The sequence below is a fragment of the Gekko japonicus genome, unplaced genomic scaffold, assembly GCF_001447785.1.
Source record: "Gekko japonicus isolate JY-2015 unplaced genomic scaffold, Gekko_japonicus_V1.1 scaffold23, whole genome shotgun sequence".
Classification (NCBI taxonomy): domain Eukaryota; kingdom Metazoa; phylum Chordata; class Lepidosauria; order Squamata; family Gekkonidae; genus Gekko; species Gekko japonicus.
This window is the reverse complement of record NW_015163094.1, coordinates 609,696-636,473: the sequence shown is the minus strand read 5'-3', so window position 1 is coordinate 636,473 and position 26,778 is coordinate 609,696. Positions and strand designations below refer to the sequence as shown.

Sequence of the window (26,778 nt, the reverse complement as noted above, 5' to 3'; positions counted from 1 at the left end):
CAAACAGCCACGCTTCTCCTCTGCAGTTTCCTGCCCGTGTGACCGGGGCCTAGGGCATACTTTCCTAGGAACAAGCTACAGTTACCAGTTTCAAGGTTCAGACTGGAGATCTACTGGAATTATAAATGCTCTCCACAATACAGAGCACTGGAGAAGATGACTGTTTTGGAGGGTGAACTCTGTGGCACTATACCATGCTGAGGTCCTCCTCACCCCAAACCCTGCCCTCCCTCGGACCCACCCTCAAATATCCAGGGATTTCTCAACCTGGAGCTGATGACCCTAAGCCCCACTCAACAGAGTGGTACTTGCTTCCAGGTAAATATTAAAGGATTGAGCTATATGTGACAACTTGGAATCAAGTTCAGGGAAATAAATGGACTTCTTTTCCGTTAACATGCTTGAGACATTTCTCCATCATCCTATTTTCTATACGAGCCTTTATACAAACATTTTTCTTTTAAGAAATATATCCTATAGTAAACTTTGAAGTCTGGTGTACAAAGTAAGTTATATTTTTATTTTCCTTATATCGCAGTTTCTTAATAGTTGTGCCAGTTTTTTCTGCTCAGTGATTTTTATTTGTATTTTATTATGCTAATAATAAGTAATATACCCTTTTCACATCTGTCTTCTTCTTTCCTGCAATCAAAATGATATTTAGATCTAAAAGTGGCAAGAGACTATTTCCTATTATGCTTACAGTGGTTTGTGATGCTAAATTACCCATATATATGCAAATAAAAGCAAATTAGCATCTAAACAGAAAGAACCTCTTTTTAAATATATGCTTGGTAATCATCAGGCCCGCTGTATGCCATTACAATAACTAATTTCAATCTTGTAAGTAAATAATGTGCTTTTACATCAAGTTATCTAATTGCCTCTTTTGCCAATACTCTGCGAGAAGTATAATATCCCTTCTCCCTATTTCCCTTGTTGTTGCTTCAGAGGAATTATTCTTTTCATTTATTTTTTTGTATTTAGGCCCAATTCATGCAAACAGAAAAGAGTGTGCTTGCCATCTGAAATACTATGGAAAGTGAAACTTCTAGGCTGTATCAGGGTGGGTATGCAGTGTAAAGGGCAGTGTAAAGTTTGTATCATTACTTGTAAGCAGAGCATTAGAAGAGTGGTTGACAACAACCCAACTTGCAGAGTCTGACCTGAAGACCTGCTAAGTGCAGATCAATCACTTCCAGCTGTGTCCAGGAACTGGTTTGATTAATGCTCTCCTGGAGCCTGATTTACTGACTTTCAGAGCATTCTAGTCTCCACTTTTAATCACCCTGTCATATTTACAATCAAGGTGGTATAACAGTGGCTTAAAAAAAAAACCAATTTCCCCCATCCTTTACTGAATGTTTATGGGAGGATATAAATGGTTATTTCCTATTCTATGTTAGGGACTGTATTTAAATTACGGGAGCAGCATGAGTACTAGTCTTCAGTGGATTCCATCCCATACCATTAGAACTGCAAATCACATCAAATCAATCAGTGTTGTTACTTCCCTTGTCAAGGTCACAGCACTTCTGGAAACAGCAAGCCTAGTGGTTATGTTGTTCTAATATTATGGAAAAGGCCTTAGTGGTTGTGAATATAGCATTACGAGAGTAATTTTTCATTAACATACAGAAACACTAAAGGCTGATGGAAAGATCTGGATGACAATTAAATATGTATGTTCCATCGGAATGGTACCCCATATGACCATATTTGCAATCCAGCTCATCATGAGGAAAGTTTGAAAAAGGGGGTGAGGGCCATCAAAATGGGCAGTTCTGAAAAGCCACCCAACTGGCAATTCAAAACTACTAACTAAAAGACTGCTTAAGTTGATCTCATTCAGATTCTAACCTTGAGTATGGCTGTGATGGATTTTATGTTATATAATGAATAACACCCACACCCTACGCTTCATTTATGCAGACTGAGCTTAGTATGGCTGTGATGGATTTTATGTTATATAATAAATAACACCCACACCCTGCGCTTCATTTATGCAAACTGAGCCTGCATCCAACCCTAGCATCCAGTGCTATTTCATGTTTACTGATTTTTGTATATCACAAAGTTGGATTCAGGACATTGTTTGTTTATTCATTTACTTAGAACATTTTCATGTTGTCTCTCCCCTACACTGAGACTCTCCTACTATGCAAAAGTTCCTGGCTTAGAAATAGACAAGTGGGAGATCTGCAATGACTTGTGGGGGCATCTCATTTCCCCCTCCCCCACTGTTTCCTCTCTCCCTTCCCTGAAAGTCCCCCCCAAAGGGGACGCTCTTTTCCTACATCCTTCTCTCCTTACCATCAGGCTGTCAGAGGGAGGGAAAGTGCTTAAGATGGGGGGGCAGCAGGTAAAGGTGGGGTGGCTGGTGCATGGGTAGTAGGGTTGGCAACCTCCAAAGAAGGCCTGGAGATCTCCCAAAATTACAACTGATCTCCAGGCTACAGAGATCCTGGAGAAAATCCTAACCCCCATATCTCCAGCAAATTCCCAAGCTGAAATTGGGGATTCAAGTCTAAGGTCACTCATAGAATCATAGAGTTGGAATGTACCTCCAGGATCATCTAGTCCAACCCCCTGCACAATGCAGGAAATTCACAAATACCGCCCTCTCCACACCCGCAGTGACCGCTGTTCCATGTCCAGAAGATGACAAAAATCCTCCAGGATTGCTTCCTGACCCTGACTCAAGGACCACCATGCCAAAATGAACTTTTGAACCTAGGTCTCCCAGATCCTAGTATGAAACTAGCCACTATTTTGTATGGTGGCTCTTTTGAGCAGTATCAAGCACCAGTTCTGGGTAGGTCATATAAGGTGGGTGGTATCAAGCCCCAATGAGTACTCCCTCAAAGGCCAAAATAGGCCAGGAAAGGACCCTGCCTTTTACCGACAGAAAGCAAGGTTTAAAGGCTGGTGATACTGTTGTTTTTGCCTAGCAATAGACACTGAGGGTATCTGTTTTTTAAAGCTACAGATACAGTTTCTATTATTGGGGGAGGTTAAGCCTCCGGTATTTTTAGATTTCAGATTTTTCTGCAAACCTGGGGCTTTTCTCAGGTTTGTAGAAAGGTCTGTCTTTAGGGTTGCCAAATGTTTTTTGGCCGGGAGCAGGGGGCTCCTGGCCGGCGTCTTAGACGGCCGCGTGCGCGTCACCCGGAAGTGACATCGCACGCTGGGGCCGGGGCCACGCCATTTGAGGGGGAAACAACTCTTTGTTTTCCCCTCAAATGGCGTGGCCCCACCCCCAGCATGCGACGTCACTTCCGGGTGACGCGAACGCGGGGGTGGGGTTTCCCCCAGGCCCCGATTCTGCAGGAGCAGAAATTGGGGCTCGAAAGCGGGGGGAATTCCGGAGTTAATTGTCTTCCCAAAATAATGACTGGTAAAAAGGCTTGAAGTTCGAGACCAATGTTTTCTGTGTTTTAGTTGTATCTGAAGAAGTGTGCTTGCACACAAAAGCTTGTACCTTGAATAAAACTTTGTTGGTCTTAAAGGTGCCACTGGACTCAAGCTTTGTTCTGCTGCTTCAGACGAACACGGCTACCCCCCTGAATCTTAGTTATACCCTGTTAGTCAATATACACTAGAGGAGCTCTGCACTCTAAAATTTACCAAAGATCCTGCCAAACTACCCCCAAATTAATCACACATCTGCCATCATTGTTAGTATGTTCTCCCACAAAAGATGTCCACCACTGATCATGTACATCGGTTTTATTCATATGAAAACAGATTGACGATGCTGTTTCTTTTATTGTACTTCAGACAGATTCACTTTATTATTCAGCCTCTACATCTCCTTTTGCTAATTTATTTGTTTGTGACATTTAAATTATATGTTCTAAACTATCCATACAGTGACTGATATTTTTTCTTTGCATGCAGTCAAATCCTTGTAACATCTTAATGCCAGCACACTGAGTTTGTTACATCACTTCTCCTACAAAATGGCCACAAGGTAAAAGTCGCACAAATAAATGTAACTCAGCAGATGACCTTTCCTTGTTGACAAAATCTGCAATGTTTTGCGACTGCACAGCTAACCAGGTCTATTTTTGTACAGCAAAGAAATAAAAGTTAAGACCTAAAAAAGTAAAGAATGTTTTCCATCATTGCACAGACTTAGGGGTTTTTAAAAAAAAAAAAAAATGAACAAAAGCTCATTGGATGTAATGTTTGGCTCATCTCAACCAACATTTGTTGCATAATTTAATGAACCAAAGCAAAGAGAATGTCACTTCTACATTGATTTTGTTAGATTTCCTAGTACAGCATGCAAAAAACTAATGGCATATCCCCAGAGTGTTATTTCTGAGGAGGTAATTTATATAACTGTTATAAAGAAATTTGAGGCCACATATATGGCGTTAATTTTAGAGACTCTAGAAGACAAGTATCTTTCCTGTTAAAGAGGTACATGATCTGTACAATACTTTACAAAGGAGTCCACAAGATGAATTTACATGGCTCATTGCTGACTGAATTGTCCATTGCTTCCTCATAGAAACTGTATTATGAAAAGGTGAGCTACCATTATGTGAATGTAGACTACTGGTTCCCTTTAGGCCCACACAGCTTCCATTTATCCCAATGCCTAGGGCTTTCAATAAATGAGATTATGCTACAAAACTGTCGTGTAAATGAGAATCATGTCAGCAAAACTCAGAAACATACTTCTTTAAACTGAAGAAGATGAACATATTCAGATGCTGTCTTCGAGACATATTCAAACGATGGGGCCTATTTTTGTGTTAAAAACATATCAATACAATAACATGCATACTCTGTAACTCTGAAAGAAATGCCTATTTTGAACAATTATATTTGCTTCCACCTTTTCAAATAGAGATCGGTTTACATTATGAACACACTGATAAATTTGTCTCTATTCGTTTCATCATCTGAAATATACCACAAACAATTTTTACCACATCCAGTTAAGCTTCTGTGTTTTTTTCATGTATAGGTCTATTATGACTTTGTTCTTTGAAAGTAATTTTTTTTTATTCCTGATCCAACCCCATTTCGAAAAGACCTTTTAATAAACGTCTTCTCCAGGAAAGGCTTTAGCAACGCCAGCTCTTCAGACCCATCCACCTTGGCTAGGCAACGGTTCAGCAGGTCAATAATCAGATTTCCCAGACAGCTGGCAATTCAAATAAAAAAGGATTATTGGTCCAAAGATTTGGGAAGAAAAATATAGACAAGGCATTAACGATATCTACATTTATGACAAGCTCAGACCCATTTAGGCTTCCAAAGACACAGATGAATTTGTATTATCTCTAGATTATAGATTTAGAATGTCAGGCTTTTATGAGGTCCATGGACATGAAAGCACAATTTACCGGTAGGACTGCTGCTATTGTAGCTGGGTTTATTCTCAGAAGTAAGCTAATATGAATGATCCTATATTGTTCTGGTTTTCCTTTTAAAAGAGGGTGTACAATTGCTGATGCCAAAAACTGAGTTTTTGTGACTAGTTGTTTAATAGTAATTTCAGTGGTGCTGACAGGAAAATTTCAACAGCCAAGGATCAAAGTGTGCTATTGCTACATGTCAATGAGGCTTTAGGTATTTCCCTTTCCTACCCAGTTTGAAGGGCAAATAAAGGTTCATAATACATCCTTTAAATAACAAACAATTGAAATGGATTAGGCTGAAAGTAGCAGCATGCCCTAGCTGACAAAACTGTCTCTTGTGCTGGTCAGAGACTGGACCCTAACAGTGTGATCCTGAACTTAGTCACCCTTGTAAATCCACTGAAGTCAGCACCATAGCTAGATGATCTTCATTGGGGCACGGTGCACAGCAGGCATGACATCACTTCTGACATCACAAAATAATAAAAATAAAAGAGGGAGAGAAGCCACCATGGCAGAGCCCAGCCACAAGTCTCTCTTGGTCTTTTAAAAATTTCTCTACAAACAAAATCCCTCTAAAATTCTTCTACAAGGGTTGTCTCCTCCTCTGCCCCTTTATATCATGAGAAGAACTCTCAAGTGAATGCTGGGAGTTGTAGTCCTCCCGAGAGCACTGTATGCTAGCAGTGGACAGCATGGTCTCCTTGGTTGGGACTACATTGCCCAGGCTAGGTTAGTACTGATGGTGAGTGCACGGAGAGTTTTAGAGATAAGTCCTGTGTTGTGCCCCATTTTTGATCCTTTAGGGGTGTACTCACTGGCTATGAGGGGCGTCTGCTGAGGAATGGGAGAAATGGTGTTGGATCATGTGGAGGGATTTCCCTCCCAAGCAATCTTGGTGCCCATGGGGCCCCCAATGCCCCTGCCAATGGGTCCAGGTTCCAGCAGGCCCCAGTGTGCTCTTTGGCCTTGGGCCCTGAGCCCCATCCCACCCACCCCTTACCACCCTTGAGGGTCTGCGTCAGGCAGATTGCCTCCACCGCTGGCTCAATCTTGCCACAGCCCAGCCCTGCACCACTTTCTGCCCAGAGCTCTTCCCATGGAGGCTGGCCCAGGGGAGTCACTGCAATTCTGTGTGCTTTAAATCTTGACTTCCCTGCCCATGCCAGGAAAGACCCCCGGCCCTGGTCTCCTGGGGGAAGAAGTGTTCGGCCTGTCTGGCTGGCAAGAAAGGCAGGGCAGGCTCTAAGATTCAGTGGGGGGGGCGTTAAAAGTCAGGAGAAGGCATCACCCCATACACTCCTCATTAGCTATGGCCCTGACTGAAGTCGGTGGGCTTGGAAGAATATAACTCTGCTTATGACTGCACTTAGTCTCTCACATTAAAAACTATCCAACAGTGAGAGAAGCAAGATGTGCTGCTGTGATCACATTTGGGGCTCGGGTGGAGCTGCCTCAGGGTGGAAGCTGAAGGACAACCAACTGTTGCGTGAAGACAGAAACTCTCAATATTTGGCTTCCTTGTATGGGGCAATCAGGATGCTTAGAGACAAAGGGAAGGAAAGACACATCCTGTGAAGAAACTAGTGAAGCAGGCATGGTAGCGTACTGCCAACTCTGATACAGTTCAGAACTAGGGATGCCAGCCTCCAGGTGGCACCTGGGGATCCCCTGAAATTACAGAACATCTCCCAACTATAGAGATCAGTTCCCCTGCAGAAAATGGCTGCTTTGGTGGGTAGACTACATGGCATTGTACCCCAAAGAGGTCCCTGTAATCCCTAGAATCCATCCCCAAATCTCCAGGAGTTTCTCAACCCTGGCCACCCTACCCCCCTATCCCGTGCTGGTGGCCGGGGGGGGGGGCTGGGAATCCTTTAAAAAACTGAGTTGTTTATGGGGACATACATCCCCAGTTTTCTACCTAGCTTTTTAAAAATAGCATCATCTAGCCCACTAGTGTGTACCAGATGAACAACTGAGTGAAGTCGGCTTCCAAAGCAACTGAGGTATTTGGGCTCTTCATGTTAAGAGCTGAAGATTAATCAGGACCCGTCCTAGTAATGTGGAGTAGGGAAGCAAAAATATACCCAAAAAACACCTTATTGGTATTTTCAGATATATTTTGGCTTTCCAAATGTATCTAGGTTTTCTTGGGGAAACTGGAAAAAAAATCCCCCCAAAATCCCTTGATATTTTTGGGAATTATTGGTATATCAAATAACAGAGCAGAAGCAGGAGCAGATTGCTGTTGCCTCTCAGCTGTTTGTCAGGTTTCTACTACAGTCCCTTTAAAGAAGACAGCCCAAGGATCAGGATGGGTTGTGCCAGGAGGAGCAGACTGTTCTCACCAGCTTAGCTTGGGGCTGGCTTCTTGTGCAGCCTGGTTTAAACCAAGCTGTAGGAGAAACCATCCCAGCCAGAATCTGTGTGCCTTGGGGAGCGATCTGCCTATGGCATGCAGATCCAGGAGCTGGCTCCTCATGCATCCTGGTTTAAACTGGACTGCAGGAGAAGCTGTCCCAGCCAGGATATACGGTATGTCCCTCAGGGAGTGATCTCCCAGAGCCATGCAGATCCTGGGTCTAGCTCCTTCTGTAGCATGGTTTAAACTGTGCTGCAGGTGAAGCTGTCCCAGTCAGGATCTGCGTGCCTCAGAGAGAGATCTCCCGGAGGCACACAGATCCTGGATCTGGCTCCTTCTGCAGCATAATTTAAAGCACGCTGCAGGAGAAGGCATCCCAGCCAGGATCTGCATGCCTTGGGGAGCAATCTTCCCATGGAACGAAGATCCTGGAGCTGACTTCTCCTGTGGCACCGTTTCAACCACACTGCAGAAGGAGCCAAGCTAGCCCCAGGATCGAGCTGGCTTAAAAAAAAAAATCCAGTATTTTTCTTCTCAGGTCTATTGGACCCCCCCCCCAAAAAAAAAACATGATTTCCAAAAAAATCCCAGATCTGTATACCATATCAGTATTGGGATCTGGGTTTTTCGGAAATACTGAAATTATTTTGGGACCAATAGATCTGAACCAAAAAATACCGAATAAAAAAATGCAGACCTCTGAGGATCCAATTTAAAACACTACCCCATAACAATCTCAAGGATTCTGACCTATCCTGGACAAAGCTTCTATATCCATACATTTTACTTTATTTCCATATAGAACCATGGTGCAGTTGTAACTTATTAATTCAAATAACCCTGAGTTTCTAGTCACATAATAACCAATTAGGGTTTATAACTAATTAATAACCGAACCTTCTTAAAATGTATATTAAAGGCAAACAGATAACAGGCATGTTGGAAGAAGAATACAAATGAATATATTTAACATTTCTTATCTCCACAGTGAAGTCTGTAAGGAAACATATCTATTAAAAATGGATGAACACTAATCAATAGTCTAGAAAAAACATAATTCTTGTACAAAACAGAAAATGACTGTTAGAGAAAGGTTAATTGAAAGTTCATGTCAATAAGATAAATGGCATACTAATAGGTTCCACTCGTACAGCCGATATGTTTTATTAATTAAAACACTGAACAAACTTCAGAGGACGGCGGAAGACAGGAAGGCCTGGCGTGATCTAGTCCATGGGGTCGCGAAGAGTCGGACTCGACTGTGCAACTCAACAACAACAAAAATATCACTGTGATGTAAAAAAAACCCTGTTGGATACAAGCTACCTAGAAATCAAACACTAACCCTAAGATTTTCAAGAGAGCAAGCTGATGAGCATCATTAAGAAACCAGCCAATGTGTTCTAGGAGACTTTTTCTATACCTATTCTCTCTTCAAATGCAATGCATGTTCTACCTATCTGATAAACATTCTGTTATGCAACAATAGTTAAGTAACATATCTGTCCTGACCAATTGTTATTTTTCCTGCCCCCTGTGCCTTTAGTGATTAATATATAGAACTTTATTGAAATAATAAGACTTTTGTTTGTTTAAAATATTTAAAATGTGCCCTGTAAGTAAAATTTATATACACCAGTCTAACTCTAGCCATACTTTAAAATGGTGGTTAGTGTATTAGTGGCTCCAGAATGTTTTTGGAATATGTATCCTCCTGAAAGCCAGTACAGGAACAATACAGACCCATCTATGTTAGTCATAGGGTAATTGATAGAAGGTTAGGATAAGAATTACAGACCCAGATTGAATGCTTACTGAGGGATGCCTCTAATTATCACTTAAGAACACAAGAACATGTGAAGAGTCCCGCTGAATATGACCTATACTTTACTCATTTCACAAAATTTTTGTTTAGATTATATAATAGAGCACCGAGTAATGTACCAGTGATCCAACTTCATGAACAATCTCAAGGAAATTTTTTAGAGTTTTGACTTAAAACTTTCGAATCACGGAGTTCAAAAGGACATAAATGTGTCCCTGATGCTTAAGTACATGTTTCAAGAGACTGCTAAAAGAAAATGAGTTTCCCTTACATGTATTATAGTATTGTCAAAATAGTATGTCTTAAGAAATCTAAATGTCCTAAATCTAGAATAGACTAATTTGTTTTTCTTGCTGCAAATAATGGGCCCGCTATTTACATATAGTGAATCTGAAACTGTGATAATAATTTCCAGAAATTCTCTCATCTTTACTAAATTTTCATCCATTTTTCTTCATATAATACTACAGATGCTGATGTCTTTCTATCTTCAGGTGCATAATGGTTTGCTTTAAGTTGTATCATAATTTCAAGTCATGAAAACAACATGTAAGTAGATAAAGAAATATAGATATAATGAAGAAAAATTATTAAAAGAAAAAAATTTCAATTAGCAAACCAGCATCTTTCATGTCAAACTATTAAATTCCTATATTAAAAATCTGGATCCATGCAAATCAAAAACTGGAATGTTCTAATTTTAGCAGACACACAAAATGCTTAATCAGGCACCTCAGATATCCATTTGTAATACAGGTACTTTAAAAACCTTTGATAGTAAGATTTGTGTTAAATATGTTTAATAAGGCTTATTTTAAAGCAGTAACACCATTTCACAAAAATAACATAAGATCTGCATACATAATTATGGTTTATTACTTACCGTAGAAGAGACGATAGGGTAACACCTCCACATATGCATTGTTGAGATCCAGAGAATTAATATAACATTTAGCCTGAAGAGACTGCAAGAAAAACTTGTATTAATTTTCTATTAGTTTTTATCCAATTCTACTTTTTGAAAGAAAAATGGCTAATATATTTACCTGATCATTTCTGGGGGTTTTTAACTTGCAATTGTAAATGGAATTACACAGTTATAGAACAACATTCCTTATCTTTCTCACAAGTTATTCCCTAAATGACCATTTTATACCAAGAGTTCAGGAACAAAAATGTCACCAAATCACATTTAAGTATGACTAATTGGTTGCTGGTTGGCTTTTATTCTTGCTAAGTGAAAAAATGGCAAGGACGCATCCTTGTTGCCCGCACAGAACTACTCAAGTGACTGAACTGAAAAGGTTGCCATTAAAAGGCCTTTAAAAGCGTTCACATCCAGCCAGGATTTCTCTGTGATACAAATTGTCAAAAGTCTAATGTTAAAGTACATCAACATGCACTGCCTTGTGGGAGGGGGGGAACCTAGGTCATTTCCATTTATTCTATTAGATATAGAGAAACAAGTTTATTTTACATAGTCTGATTTAATTTACGGTTTGTATTTTTGTTTTCTCATTGATGCTCATTCACTAGCCATCACATACAGTACTAAATCTACTCAAACTCTAGGTCTGCTATGAATTATGAATACTTTCTTGGTCTCATCTTTGACAAGTGTTTAAATAGGTTCTACGTTAAAGCAGATTTATCGTCTGGTTTTGAAGGAGTTTAAATATGCATTGAACAAAAGATTTTAAAAATGGGCATCGTTCAGTGAAGCCTCCTCTTTTATGACCCTGCAAAACTTTTCTGGCCATGCCATGCTCAACATATTTAAAATGGAGGCAATGGTTCCTCTAGTAGTATTTCTAGTAATTTTTAAAAATTAGTTTCAGAAGCTTTCACTTCCATGTATTTTTCGTAGGGCCAAACAAGAAGTGACAGCGTCCACAGGGTTAGACCCATGAATAATGATGCCATTTTAAAATGCTTTAAAAATGTTGCAAGTGTCTGATCCTGACTGGGCCCATAGCACAACTGGCTGAGGTGCTCTTGTACCCCCCAAACACACACACCTTTTCGTATTCTGAAACAACTGCACCCCCACAGCTGTTTCAGCACTTAAAAATGCATGGGGGGGACAAGAGCACCTCAGCCAGCTGTGCTGTGGGCCCAGTCAGGATCAGTCCCTCACGGCATTTAAATTACTTTAAAATGGTAGCGGCATCCACAGCTTGGACCCTTGGATAGCATCTCATCTAGTCTGGCCCATAGACAATCCAAATTTTATTGCTCTGTGTGTAAACTGCTTGACAGTATGACAGTTTAATTGACTGACAATTCCTATGCCTACGAGAACCCGCAGGAAAAAGACAAGAGGCCTCTTGCTTAAGGGGACAGAATCAACAACAAGCATCTGCTTTCTCATGTAGCCATCTTATATAGATTGCCAGCCACTTGGCAACCAGTGGCAGGCACAGGGCAAGGACATGGAAAGTGCCATTATCCCACCGGTTTTATGTCACTTCTGAGTAAAATCCAGAAGTAACATCATGCCACTCTAGGAATAGTTGAAAACTCTATTATACACGCCCAATACAAAGGAACAGATTATGTTTTTCGATTCTGTATGCTTCATGCCAGGGCCGTAGTCAGTGGTGGGGCTTTAGGGGGCAAAGCCCCATATCAATTAAGGCAGAGCCCCACCACAGCTCAAGCTCTCCCTCCCCTCCCCTCCCGGGATGAAGAAAAATTATTAAAAGAAAAAAACAAGGGGGGGCTTGCCAGGGCTCTCTGCAGCCACAGGGTGCCCGGGCAAGCCAAGGGGCAGGGGTGTGGCCTAATATGCTAATGAATTTCTACTGTTGGGTGTGGCCTATAATGCTAATGAGTTCCTGCTGGGCTTTTTCTACAAAAAAAGCCCTGCCTTTATGGTCTGGAGCCTTTCCAGCTATATACAGATCATAAACTTCTGGTACCACTGATAAATTGCAAAGACTTGAATTGGGAACCAAGACGTCAAGATTGGATTTATACCCCGCCCTTCACTTGGAGTCTCAGAGCGGCTTACAAACTCCTTTCTCCACCCCTCCCCACAACAGACACCCTGTGAGGTGGGTGGGGCTGAGAGAACTCTGGCACAAACTGCTCTTTCAGGAACAGCTGTGCCAGAGCTTGTGACTGACCCAAGGTCACATCAGCAGGTGCAAGTGGAGGAGTGGGGAATCAAACCGGGTTCTCCCAGATTAGAGTCTGCACACTTAACCACTACACCAAATTCAAGCAGAATATAGACCAGATAAGACACTGTGGTAGCAGACACGATCAAGACATCTGCTGAAAACTGCAGACCTGGAATCAGTTCAACTTTAGAGGAAGTTTGTACTTATGCAACCATATTACAAGCCTCAGACCCAATTTCAGATTCACTGCTTGCAAATTCTTGCTGTTTCTGAACTAGAGCTCCAGAAAGTACTGAAATTTGTGAGAAAAGGGTGGCAATCATATATTAGCAACATACCATCTGAGGTCAAATAATTCTTTGTAAAATGAGGGATACTTACTGAGTCAAAGGGCTTAATCCTTCGTGACAGTTATTAATCAATTACCAAATGCAAAAAAACCCCTTTGCAAGGCCACAATTTAAGACAAGACCTTAAAGCACAGATAAAGAACTGGGAATCCTGCCAGAAGAACAAATTCAGTTTTGTGTTGTGTGTGTTATGTTTTTTATTGAATTATTGTATGTGTACTTTATTTTAAATGTTGTTTTAATGTTGAAATATTTTAATGTGTTGATGTTTGCCACCTTGGGTACCCTGTTAATGTAATGTTATTTATAGTCCGCCTTTCTCTCAGAGAGTCGAGGATTACACAGAGTAAGTGACTGTGTGTGTGTGTGAGTGTGTTCAATCACTTCTAATTATGGTGACCCTATGAATTACTGTACTCCAAACATCCTATTGTTGACAGCCTTGCTCCGGTCTTGCAGACTGAGGGCCCTCATGGTTTCCTTTATAGAGTCAGTCCATCTCATGTTGGGTCTTCCTCTTCAATAAACAATGCATAAGGATTATAGAAGTCTGGAACCAACCAGAAAGAACTGAAGTAAAGTTCAAGTAGTGCAAAAATTACATAATAGGATTCTACTTAAAGTGAACTATATATAGCAGTATAGACTGCAGTCTCTAATCATTTATCCAAGGAAGCTTACAAAACATTTTATGCATTGCAGCCTTATTACTTTTGCATAAAAGCCCTCTTGAACAATCCACTTCTGCATAGTTTTCAGAAAGCCAGGACAGTGGGAGGCTTCTTTGGGCTGGCCATAAGGTTGGAGACAACAAAGAAAGCACACATACTATTTAAAACAAATGAATAAATAACATCTTTTCAGTGAAAACAACTGCTGATAGTCACTTCATTACCATATAACCATAGAAAAGAGCTGGACCAGATATTTGTGAAACACGAGGGTAATTGTTGTGGACCAGCCAAGCCCAGCAGAGCAAAGAGATGCTGAAGACTCCTCTGAGGAAGAGGCAGCCAATGGACCTGACCCCAACCCACAGCCAGTGGCAAAGGCACTGCAGGAGGAGGCAGTCACTGGGGGGCCAGACATAGATCCTCAGCCAGAAATCAGTGCACTATCCCCTCAGCCCCCAGCTGGCAACAGAGAGTCAGTTGCTGGTCAGTTCGGTCACCAGAGCCTCAGGAACACCTTAGGAAGAAGATTAGGAGAGGCCTTCACGGCAAAAATTACATAATAGGATTCTACTTAAAGTAAACTATATATAGCAGTATAGACTGCAGTCTCTAATCATTTATCCAAGGAAGCTTACGTGTACTTTATTTTAAATGTTGTTTTAATGTTGAAATATTTTAATGTGTTGATGTTTGCCACCTTGGGTACCCTGTTAATTTAATGTTATTTATGGTCCGCCTTTCTCACAGAGAGTTGAGGATTACACATAGTAAGTGACTGTGTGTGTGTGTGAGTGTGTTCAGTCACTTCTAATCATGGTGACCCTGGCAGTCTCTGGGGGGCCAGACATAGATCCGCAGCCAGAAACCAGTGCACTGTCCCCTCAGCCCCCAGCCCTGAGCTGGCAACAGAGAGTCAGCTGCTGGTCAGTTCAGTCACCAGAGCCTCAGGAACACCATAGGAAGAAGATGAGGAGAGGCCTTCACATATGAATTACTGTACTCCAAACATCCTATTGTTGACAGCCTTGCTCCGGTCTTGCAGACTGAGGGCCCTCATGGTTTCCTTTATAGAGTCAGTCCATCTCATGTTGGGTCTTCCTCTTCAATAAACAATGCATAAGGATTATAGAAGTCTGGAACCAACCAGAAAGAACTGAAGTAAAGTTCAAGTAGTGCAAAAATTACATAATAGGATTCTACTTAAAGTGAACTATATATAGCAGTATAGACTGCAGTCTCTAATCATTTATCCAAGGAAGCTTACAAAACATTTTATGCATTGCAGCCTTATTACTTTTGCATAAAAGCCCTCTTGAACAATCCACTTCTGCATAGTTTTCAGAAAGCCAGGACAGTGGGAGGCTTCTTTGGGCTGGCCATAAGGTTGGAGACAACAAAGAAAGCACACATACTATTTAAAACAAATGAATAAATAACATCTTTTCAGTGAAAACAACTGCTGATAGTCACTTCATTACCATATAACCATAGAAAAGAGCTGGACCAGATATTTGTGAAACACGAGGGTAATTGTTGTGGACCAGCCAAGCCCAGCAGAGCAAAGAGATGCTGAAGACTCCTCTGAAGAAGAGGCAGCCAGTGGACCTGACCCCAACCCACAGCCAGTGGCAAAGGCGCTGCTGGAGGAGGCAGTCTCTGGGGGGCCAGACATAGATCCGCAGCCAGAAACCAGTGCACTGTCCCCTCAGCCCCCAGCCCTGAGCTGGCAACAGAGAGTCAGCTGCTGGTCAGTTCAGTCACCAGAGCCTCAGGAACACCATAGGAAGAAGATGAGGAGAGGCCTTCACAGCAAAAGGCACAGTGCCCACCTGGCAGCACAGAACCGTCCCAGCACCAACAGTGAGGATGTGTGCTGAGCAAGGCTGAGGCAGCCAGCAGGTGCATGGCTCAGTACAGGCTGCTGAGCAGTGTGGTGCTTAAAAGCAGCAGAGAAGGGAGTGGCTTTGCAGAAGCAACTCATCCATTAGCTACTGACCTTGCTGCCTGTGCTCTGAATTGACCTCTTCATCTCTCACCCTCGTCTGTACCTTTGTATCCCTGTTCTTGGATTTCCCTTTGGAGTTGAATCTGTGAGTGTTGCCTACCCTGTGCCTGAACCCTGGAACTGTATTTTGATGTCTGGCCCTGGAATTGCTTTACAAGCTCTGTTGCCTAGAAACTGCCTCTTTGTGCCTGCAGTCAGGACTGTCATTTTGACAGGTGCAGGTTCAGGAGGTTTAGGAGTGTATAGAATGGATCCTGTGCAAGCTAGAGGCAACAAAGTTGGAGGGCATGTAGAGGGATATCTGGGGGAGGTCTGCTACAAGTTTGGTATCTCTAGCTTACACATGATCTGTTCTATACACGCTTGAACATCCTGAACCTGTGCCTGTCAAAATGACCACAGCAGTCATTTTGGTGGGTGCAGGTTCAAGAGTGTGTAGAACCGATCCTGTGCAGGCTAGAGACACCAAATTCTCAGGGGATCTCTGACTGACTCTCCTCTATCTATAAGCAGTCATTTTCCCAAACAGCACTTTCCTGGGGGCACTTTCTCTGAGGGGCCGTAACTAGGACCTCATAAATCCAACCCTCACCAAACTTGGAGGGCAGGTAGAGGAGAGTCATGCAGAAATCCCTATGAGTTTGGTGCCAGGGGGCCATTGAGATGTTCCTTGGGTTGCCAATGGGGCACACCACAGACCACGAACTGAACCACATTTTCCCAGTTCGTGCCCATCCCTACTTATGAGCTGTATAGTTATCAACTGCCTTAAGAATGTGTTTATCAGATGGGGATGTCCAGATGAACTCATAAGAGATATTGTCTGGCAATTTTCAAGAAGAAAGTTTGCTCAATTTGCAAAGAAACATAATTTTGATCATGTTACAGTCAGACGCCATTTTTGCTAGCCAATGGGGAGGCAGAAAGAGAAGCATTAATAGCTAAGCAAATTTTAAAACAAGATCGTCCATTTTTAGCCTTACTGACCTATACAGCAGCTCCTATTAAAGTAACCAGATGTAGTCTAGCATAGTGGATCATAGGCCAACAACTATGAACACCCTTCCTACCCCAGAACTACATCAGTACCTGCAGTGGCCTGATTTGGAGAAGGTCCTCACATAAGATGAAAAGGCAACTTGCAAATTCTATTTTGATAGACACCATGGAGTAAAGGTGTTACCAGAGCTCCATCCTGGTTTGCAAGTGAGAATAAAGCTCGGCAATGAGAAGGGATGGTTCAAACCAATAACTGTACCAGGACACTCCCAAACGCCATGATTGTAAACATCTATAACTAGTACCAGATATGTGTGTCCAAGCACACAATCTACAGAAGCCACAAGACAAGAATTCTTGGATGAACAAAACTGGTCAACTGACCAACCTGTTTGAACTGAACATGTAACATCTGAATATGCTCATGTTCAGCCTTCATCTAATCAAATACATTCTACACCTACAAGCCCAGTGAAAGTTACCACTACAGGCAGAGTGATCCAGAAACAAGCAAGTCATGGAGATTTATTTTTGTTTAATCTTGGCTCCGATCACACCAGCGAGGAACTGCGGGCAAGAAGCGAGGCTGTTTGCCCCGGGCAAAATGACGCGCATTGGCATGATCAGACTTCCAACCAGCCGCCCTGCAGTTCCCGATGATACTGACCTTTTCCTGGTGGTTTTTTGCGCCGCTCCTGCGGCATAACGAGACACCCCGCCAACGACTCCGGGATGCCAGACAGATGTCCCCCCTTTAATCCGCAGGGGACTTGTTTGCTTGCCGCAGCTTCCGCTCTGCATGATTGCAGCCATAGATAGCTATCACAGGTGATTGATAGTCTACTCATAACCTCAAGGTAGGATGTTAATGAAAATGTTCATAAAACTAGCAGTTAGACTTATTGTTAATATGACAAAAAAAATCAAAGGAGGAGACACGTAGTGAAATGTGATTTTCTACTTGGCCCAAGGAAGAGCGAAGGAGCCACTAGTACTAAAAGAGTAGAGGGGAACAGAAACACCCCATGAAGAAAAGGAACGCAGAGGAGAAGCTATTCCGTTTTATGTTTTCAATAAATAGCTATTGCTTAAAAGTCATGGTGTCTCTGGCATTAATCTAACATACTGTGTGTAGGTCTGAAAATGAGCAAAAGTGTTCCATCTGTGGCTAGCTACTTCTTTCCAGAAATGGATATGGTTGCCATTTTAGGAAAGGTGAAGCCTCCTCTGTTGTTGGTACAGTTGTTTGTCTTAACTGTGACAAGCTAAGTAAAGTAAAACTCTTTGACTTTAAAAATAAAAAAAGAAAAGGCAATCAGATACAGTGATTATTCTCCTTGTTCTTTTATTATCTCTTTCCCACATTCTTTAATTGCTGACAAATGGCATAGTATATTTTCTGGTAAAAATGACTAGTAGTGAACCATAATGGTAATAAACAAGTTATACAATTTGAAAGTCATTGTATGAATAACTACATGAAAGAGAAGCATGACATTTTTGTCCTTGGACAGGAAGACATTTTGAGATGCAATTTCTTAAATATCAACCTGACTGCTTTCTCTCCATCCAAAGTAATCCCCACTGAACCAAGTGATACTTACTTTTGAGTATGCAAGGTGCAAGTCATCAGTTTGCAGAATATGCAAAGGCTGAAAATAACTACAATTAAATATATACCTTTTTATTATCTTGGTTTTTAAGGACACTGACGAGCAACTTCAGTCACGCAAACCATCAGGAGAATATTTGACTGTTTACATATTCAGCAAATGAAGCTTTATTCACAGAGAAAATCCTGTCATTTGAATGGAACAGCAAGTCTCAACAGGTACAGTACGTTCAGCCCTAACAGATCAGTGGATTAACTGAATGGTTCTACTGTAGTGAAAAGTTGTATAGGTTTGGTTCTCCTTTAATAAAGCTTAGCCTTAGTTTTAATTGTAGCTACCTTTACGGGGCTCCATTTTAATGAAAATTAAGCTGAATATCCTATTGGAGAAAGGAAGCAGGAAGCCCAGGTCTGCAAAGAACTGATGGATTCAAACAGCAGGGAAACAAAAGACAGCGGGCTCACTGCCTATCTTTTGTGAAGCAGCTATGAATCCCTTACATCCTATGAGCCTTGTCCTCCAAAAGTCCTGAGCAAAGACCTGTAGATTTATGAAACAGACAGCAGAATCCTCCTGACACAGCTCTGTGCTGGCCGGCTGTCAGCATCGGTTGGCACAGCAGCTATTCAGAAACGGGTCTCGACAGGTGAAGCACAAACATCCAGTTAAGTAGCACCTTATCTCCGAACAAAAGGAAAAACAATCTGACCTGTTTTCCCTATCTTCCTTTGATGCATTATTCTCTCTAACTGTATCCAGCGTGATCAATTCACACGCTTGCCACATGCTTATGACTTAGCTTTTTGTCATATTACTGCAAACATCTCTTCTTGAATGTTTGCAGCTGGGTACAAAGCCGGTCACATGGGTATTCCAAAGTACATGGGAGCCAACTCAAGGCCTTTCTCGTATGAAAATAGGCATGCATTCATCAGACTGGCACCTGTGAAGGTTCATCAGAGAGTGGAAATCCCATCACCCCCTTGCTTCATATCTATTATTCCTCCCTCTAGTCTGGCTCCACCTCTCTCTGCTTGCACTCTTCCCCCACACACACACCCAACCCACTCATCTGCCTGCATGATCTTTCTCCATTCTTTCTCTTCCGCCAGGCTTTCGAGAAGGAGCCGCCGCCGCCACTGTACCACCACCGTGTTGTCATCCTTGTTGGTGGAATTTTCTACAAGGTGCGCTGGCCCTGGGATGGAAGAACTGACAAAGTGAAGTACTAACTAGAAGAGACGTCAGCGTTCCCTGGAGCGTATCATTGGAATTCCCATCTTGGAACTGTCATAGTTTACTCCTGAGCACCGATATTTTAAATGTAATGATTATTTTTTGGTTTTAAATTGTTTTATGTATGGCATTTGCCTCTTATGTTAGCCGCCCTGAGCCCATGTGGAAGGGCGGGATATAAATCTATAAATAAATTTATCCTCCTGCTTGTTACCAGGAGAATCAGGTGTGCCTGGGCAACAAGCTTGGTCTGCCTCCTGTTTCCCTTTAGTGCATGCTCCTTGTGACCAGCATTGCCATGTTTTGTGCTACTCTGATATCTATGAAATGTCTATGCATGTGTGTGTAAAGACATCGATTGCTTTTTTTTTTGGTAGCATCCCCTATTTACTTAAATATTTTGTTTCACAATACTTGAGTTTCCCTCTGGTTTGTAGAAAGCTATGCCTTTGCCCTCATTGGTCCTGCTTTATGCATTTCGATCCACATTGAAAGGGCAGCAGTAGACATACATGTCTTTAAGTATATAGATCCTGGATTCCTATTATCAACAAGCAACATTCTGCCTAGGAGATCTTGTCATATAGTCACATTATGAAACTTCACACATCGTATTCTGTTCACAGTTATACACCTGAAGGCCAGATTGGACCTGAAAATGTCAACAGTTCCTTTAAAACAAGTGCACTTATTTACTGGAAAAACTCAGATGGCACCTAGTCAGAGAACAGGTGAAGAAACATCACAAGGGAAAATACAGTAAATTAAAAAAGCAACAATGCAAAAATTATCAATATTCTTTTAAAAAAACCATAAAAACAATCCATGGGACAAAAAAAGAAAACATTAAGCTACCTAAAATGACTATCTGTAAAACAGTCCTTAGGCGAGAAGCTGATCTCAACAATGGCTTTTAAAAGATATAACCTCTCAGTTAAAAGAGTAAGTAAAAGAGAAATATTTTGACTTGGTGCCGGGAGGACAGTAAAGTTGATGTTGCACAAGTCTAAAGAAGGAGGGAATTTGAAAAGCCAGGTGCCACCATTGAAAAAGCGCTGTCTTTGATTGCCAGGCATTCATCTCACCTGTGCATTTGGAAGAATGAAGAGCAGGACATTTATTAGATATTTTATTAAACTATTGATAGCCCATTAACCCCTCCCTCCAAGAAAATGCCAGCAGCTCAAACCCCATCAAAGGCCTTAGCAAATAGAACAACCTTTCAGAGACACCGGAAGATTTACAAGGATGGTTCTCCCCCCATCATCTCTTCAGGAAGTCATTTCCACAAGATACAAGACACTATTTGAAAGGGAAAAGACTGTAGTTGCCAAGCAGGCAATCTTAGGCAGGGGAACAACCACAAGATGGCAAACAGAAGGCCACAATTGGCTCCTAGGGACATATGGGAAGAGACAGTCATTCAGATACGTATCCTAAGCCACAAAGGGCTCTCAAGGGCCAGTACCTTGAATTGAACCTGGAAATGAAGTGGCAGCCAATGTAGCTGTTTTAAAATAGGTGACATGTGGTCCTATCAGCTGATGAGAATCAAGATGCTGGATTCTGTATCTGTAGTATAAAAGTTGTTTTTCAAGGGCAGTCCCATGGAGAGTGTGTTACACAAGCCTAACTGGTGAGGTTAAAAGCATGGATTAATGTAGCCAGGTTGGCTGAGGCTGAGAAAGGAGACGATCAGTGAACCAAATATAGCTGATGAAAGACACCCTTAGCCACTGCTTGTCAAATAGAAAGTCTGGGTTCATGAGCACCCCCCAACCTCTTACCCTGTTCTGTCAGTGCCAGCTCTCCTACAAAACAAATGGATCCTCCAAAGCATCAGCCTTTCCCACCAGCATTGACCCCCATCTTGTCTGGATCCAGCTTCTGCTTGTTTTGTCTTAGCCACTGGATCATGGGGTCAAAGCATTGATTCAGAGCAGAGACAGACACATCTGAAGATTTAGGAGTGAGAAATAGAGCTGGGTATCATCTGCTTGGATCACTGCCTTGTCGTGGCGAGGGGGCTTGAGCAGTTCAATGAAGCTGTGGGCTATGCCGTGAAGGGCCACCCAAGACGGACAGGCCACAGCAGAGAACTCAGACCAAGAGTGATCCCCCTGGAGAAGGAAATGGCAACCCACTCCAGTACTTTTGCCAAGAAAACCCCATGGAAAGTACCAAAAGGCTAAAAGATATGACGCCGGAAGATGAGCCCCTCAGGTTGGAAGGTGTCCAATATGCTACTGAGGAAGAGCAGAGGGCAAGTACAAGTAACCCCAGAAAGAGTGAAGCGGCTGGGCCAAAGCCGAAAGGACGCTCAGTTGTGGATGTGTCTGATGGTGAAAGGAAAGTCCGATGCTGCAAAGAACAATACTACATAGGAACCTGGAATGTAAGATCTATGAATCAAGGGAAGTTTGACGTGGTCAAAAATGAGATGGCAAGACTTAACATCGATATCTTAGGAATCAGTGAACTTAAGTGGACAGGAATGGGCGAATTTAACTCAGAAGACCATTATATCTACTACTGTGGCCAGGAATCTCGTAGAAAAAATGGTGTGGCCTTTATAGTCAACAAGAGAGTGCAAAAGGCAGTACTGGGATACAATCTCAAAAATGACAGAATGATTTCTGTCCGATTCCAAGGCAAACCATTCAACATCACAGTAATCCAAGTCTATGCCCCAACCACTGATGCAGAAGAGGCTGAAGTGGACCGGTTCTATGAAGACCTACAACACCTCCTAGAACTAACACCAAAAAATGATGTCCTCATCATCATAGGGGACTGGAATGCTAAAGTAGGAAGTCAAAAGGTAACCGGAATAACAGACAAGTTTGGCCTTGGAAAGCAAAATGAAGCAGGGCAAAGGTTAACAGAGTTTTGTCAAGAGAACACACTGGTCATAGCGAACACCCTTTTCCAACAACCTAAGAGGCGACTCTACACATGGACATCACCAGATGGGCAACACCGAAATCAGATTGACTATATAATTTGCAGTCAAAGATGGAGAAGCTCTATCCAGTCAGTAAAAACAAGACCTGGAGCTGACTGTGGTTCAGATCATGAGCTACTCATTGCAAAATTCAGACTTAAATTGAAGAAAATCGGGAAAACCACGACGCCATTCAGGTTTAACCTAGATCGCATCCCTGATGAAAAGATTCTGGAAATTCAGCATGGGAAATATAGAGACAGGGACAATTTTGCGGGATTGTAAACCTTTTGGAGAAAAATTCTAGGAATGCTACTGCCCCTACAAATCTTTGCACTGGGTCCAAACACTTATTTTCTACAATCATAATTTATTGCAATTTATCATTTATAACTTATAACACAATAACTTTCTATTACCAAAGCCAGTAGTACTTAACATTTGCTGGTTAATGCTCAACCTTAGATTACAGGTTCCATTTCATTCATTGAGTGGCCCTGAACTTGAAACTGACAGACCGTGCTTTTAGTCTGCTCATTGTATGTTGGTATAGCTGCATACTGCTTCTGTGAAATGAAATGAAATAATGCCAGAAAACAAAAATGATCCAGGTAGAGTTAACCAGCACAGTTTATGCCTGCTACCAAAATATGCCTTTAGCTTTCATAGACTGAATGGAAACTGTAACCCTTCATAACTCTCAGGTACGAAACCACAAAAAAGTCAGTCTTAAATATTCAATCCTGTCAATCTCCGAGGAAACTCAGGAGCAGGTGAAACACTTGAGAGGCAAACAGAGGTTTTCCCTCCAAAGTGACTTAATTAAAATGAAGCTGTGAATGGTGCTGATCACAAGAGGGTATAACCTGGTCATAGGACTCTCTACCAAGCAAAAGAACAAGTGAAAGAAGTGTGAAGGTTTGACCTGAAGCTGTCATTTGTGCTCATATTGAGACACCCTAAATAGACTGTCAAGTGTCCTTCCTGTGGATTTGACCTTTGCTGTCTTCACTTGTTCTTTCTGTCTTATCCAGGTGCCTGTAAAGTCCTTTCCGCTTGCAAAGCAAGGTAAGTTAAAGTTAACAAACGAGAGTTGTATGTCAGAACCTCATACTTAACACAACTCAGACATAGAGTTCTACTCATGGAGTTATGTCGAGATACTTCCAAGGACTGAAAGTTCTGCAGGAAGTTGGGCTGCTGTTTTTTTTGTTTACTCTTTGTCAATGATTAAAAGAAATTTTCCACATGCCTTCTGCAGCTCTCCTTTGGGTTCAAGCCAGATAGAAACTGCATTCACACATTTTTTCAATCTCCTACATCCTGGAAGTATAACAAATTTACCTTTCTGGAAAAACAAACTATTGAAAATGTTTCGGATTCTGCTTCTTTAACCACACAACGTTTGCCATTGTCATGTCTCTGAATAAACTGTGTTATGGACTATGTCTTCTGCAGTCAATGGTCACACATAAAGCAAATCATTAAGCCCAGCAGCTGATGTCTGATGTGTTGATTTAGTTCTGGACCTGATCAGTCCTACCAAATGCAAAACCAATGGCACAGTCCCAGGAGACCGGGAATCAATGTCAGATTATTAGAGATCTCTTAAGAAAAAACAGGATAGTTCTGCCAAATAAAGCCCAGCTCTGATGCCAGTCCAAAGTGCAAAGAGAGGTCAAAGTGGCAGGAATATAGGTGGGTCTGGTGGAGGCTGGCAGGTGGGCATGTGGGAAAAGATAAGCACAGGTGGGATCCAAGGGGAAACACATACTGCCCTGACAATGACTCAAAGGGGGAAAGCTGGAAGAACATAGAAAGAATAGCTGAAAATCGCCCAGCACTCATAGGGTGGGTCAAGGAACAAGTATAGTGGGAACAATAAAACCAATTCTATTGTTGCTGTAGCCCCTCTGTAGCCAAACAGAACTTCATATCCCAGGGATTTGCTCAAGTCTAGCTACTGTTTCTCTTTGTAAGAAAAAAAACTAATGTGCATTGGCTGTAAAAATAAAGCCAGGTACAAGTACGAGAGCCAGTTCAGTGTAGTGGTTAGGAGCGTGGGCTCTAATCTGGGACAACCGGGTACAGCTGCTAGTATGACATTGGGTCATCTACAGGTTCTCTCAGAGCTGTTCTCTCATAAGCAGTACTCGAAAGAGCTCTCTCAGCCCCACCTACCTGACAGGGTGTCTGTTGTGGGGAGGGGAAGGGAAAGGAAATTGTAAGCCACTCTGAGACTCCTTCGAGTAGTGAAGGGCGGTATATAAATTCAGTCTCCTCCTCTAAATGAGTTGCATGTTCAGTCATTCACATGTTGAATGTAAGATAGGAATAACTCAACCCATATACAATGAAAAATCATGTATACATTGTACACAAATTGTATGCACTTTCTGTAATGTGGGTACAAGGATTCACTTGATACCTTAAACCTTTTTTAAACATTATGATCATGTGAGGTTCCTGATACATGTGGTCATACATTTTGCAATGTACATATTTTCTATGTGCGTACAGCTTCAGTATGTAGAGCCAGTTTGGTGTAGTGGTTAGGAGCATGGACTGTAATCTGGGAGAACCAGGTTTGATTCTCCACTCGTCCACATGCAGCTGCTGGGTGTGACCTTGGGTCAGCCATAAGTTCTTTCAAGTATTATTCTGGGTGTAAGCTTTTGTGTGCATGTACAGTTCTTCAGATGCACACGAAAGCTTATATCCAGCATAAAACAGCTGCAGTGGCTCAAGTGGTTAAGACACTGAACTGCAGGCTGTGGAAGGTCGGTAGTTCAGCAGTTCGAGACCCGAGTTGCCGCATGATGGAGTGAGCTCTCGTCTCTAGTTCCAGCTCCTGCCAACCTAGCAGTTCGAATTACAAGTAGATAAATAGGTACCACTTTGGTGGGAAGGTAACAGCGTTCCGTGCGCCTTGGCGTTTAGTCATGCCGGCCACATGACCACAGAAACGTCTTCAGACAGCGCTGGCTCTTCGGCTTTGAAACGGAGATGAGCACCGCAACCCTAGAGTCGGACTCGACTGGCTTTCGAGCAAGGGAACCTTTACCTTTACTTTACACTTCTTCAGATGCACACAAAAGCTTATATCCTGCATAAAACTTGGTTGGTCTTAAAGGTGCCACTGGACTCAAAATTTGTTTTGCTGGGACTTCTGGTTATGGCTGCCCGCTTGGTGACCGATTCTCGGGTCTGCTCCCGGATTTGGATCACCCACACACTGCCTGGAGGGGTCCCGCAATCGCGGAGCCTCTAAGGAGCCTTTGTTAAAGGGCTCCGAACCAGGGGGTGCTCTGAGAGACGGGGGGTAGCCTCTTGCCGGCACGAAAAGCCGGGAATCGAGGCTCCCCCGCCAAAAAGTCTCTCCTACCCCAAATGGCTCCAGCAGTGTTGTGCCCTGTAATGGGGACCAGCTAAGCCGCCGGAGTGGTAAAGCGGGGCAAACCAGAGAACTAAACGGCAAGACGACAAACTGTAAGTCGAGGCTTCGATAAAATCGGTGGCGCAAAAGGCTTCCCCCCCCGAAAAGAAGCGGAAAGGAGGGAGGAGGGAATCCCCCCCTTGGAGCGACTGTTTTTAACGCGTAAAGAGGGGGGGCGACGCAGGAACTGAACAAAGCAAGTTACCTTCTGGCTGTGAAAAAGAGAGCGAAGGTCTGGGAGTTTTCCTGACGTATTATAAAGGCCTCCAAAGGTGAAACCCACTTGGGAGTTTTTTCATAATATTTTTCTTTTATTTTTCTCCAAGTTTTCATTAACGGGCCCCTTACTGTATGGTTGAGAAAACTTTTCAATATAAAGTCCTTGTCATACCACACATAGGCATGCCAGCCCATGTGTAGGTCATAACCTACCAATTTCAGTAATCTTCTATCTTCCAAAAGTATCCATTCTCTTATCCATCCCATTGAGGCTGCCTGATAATACAAGTCCCAATCTGGGAGGCTCAATCCTCCTCTGGTTGTTTTTTCTCTTAGCAGTTTCAGTTTTATTCTGGCTCTTTTCCCCTGCCATATAACATTTCTTATCAGTTTATTTAAATCTTCAAAAAAATTACTATTTTTAAGAATTGGGATGCATTGTGCTAAATATAATATACGCGGAAGTATATTCATTTTTATAGTTGATACTCTGCCCATAAAGGATATTTGTAGATCTTGCCATCTTTGGAGATCTTTCTTTATCTCCTCTAGTAGGACCTTGTAATTATTTTCATACAATCCGTTATTATTATTGGTAATATTAATACC

At 42.2% G+C, this 26,778-nt stretch overlaps 1 protein-coding gene across 1 annotated transcript; it reads right to left on the bottom strand.

Annotated features, from left to right (window-relative positions):
- Positions 1-4,986: 4,986 nt before the first annotated feature.
- Positions 4,987-10,622, bottom strand: NPS (neuropeptide S). The gene is given in 4 exon segments (XM_015406535.1): positions 4,987-5,140; positions 5,142-5,161; positions 10,452-10,533; positions 10,615-10,622. Coding segments are annotated over 4 exon segments (264 nt in total).
- Between the last annotated feature and the right edge of the window lie 16,156 nt (positions 10,623-26,778).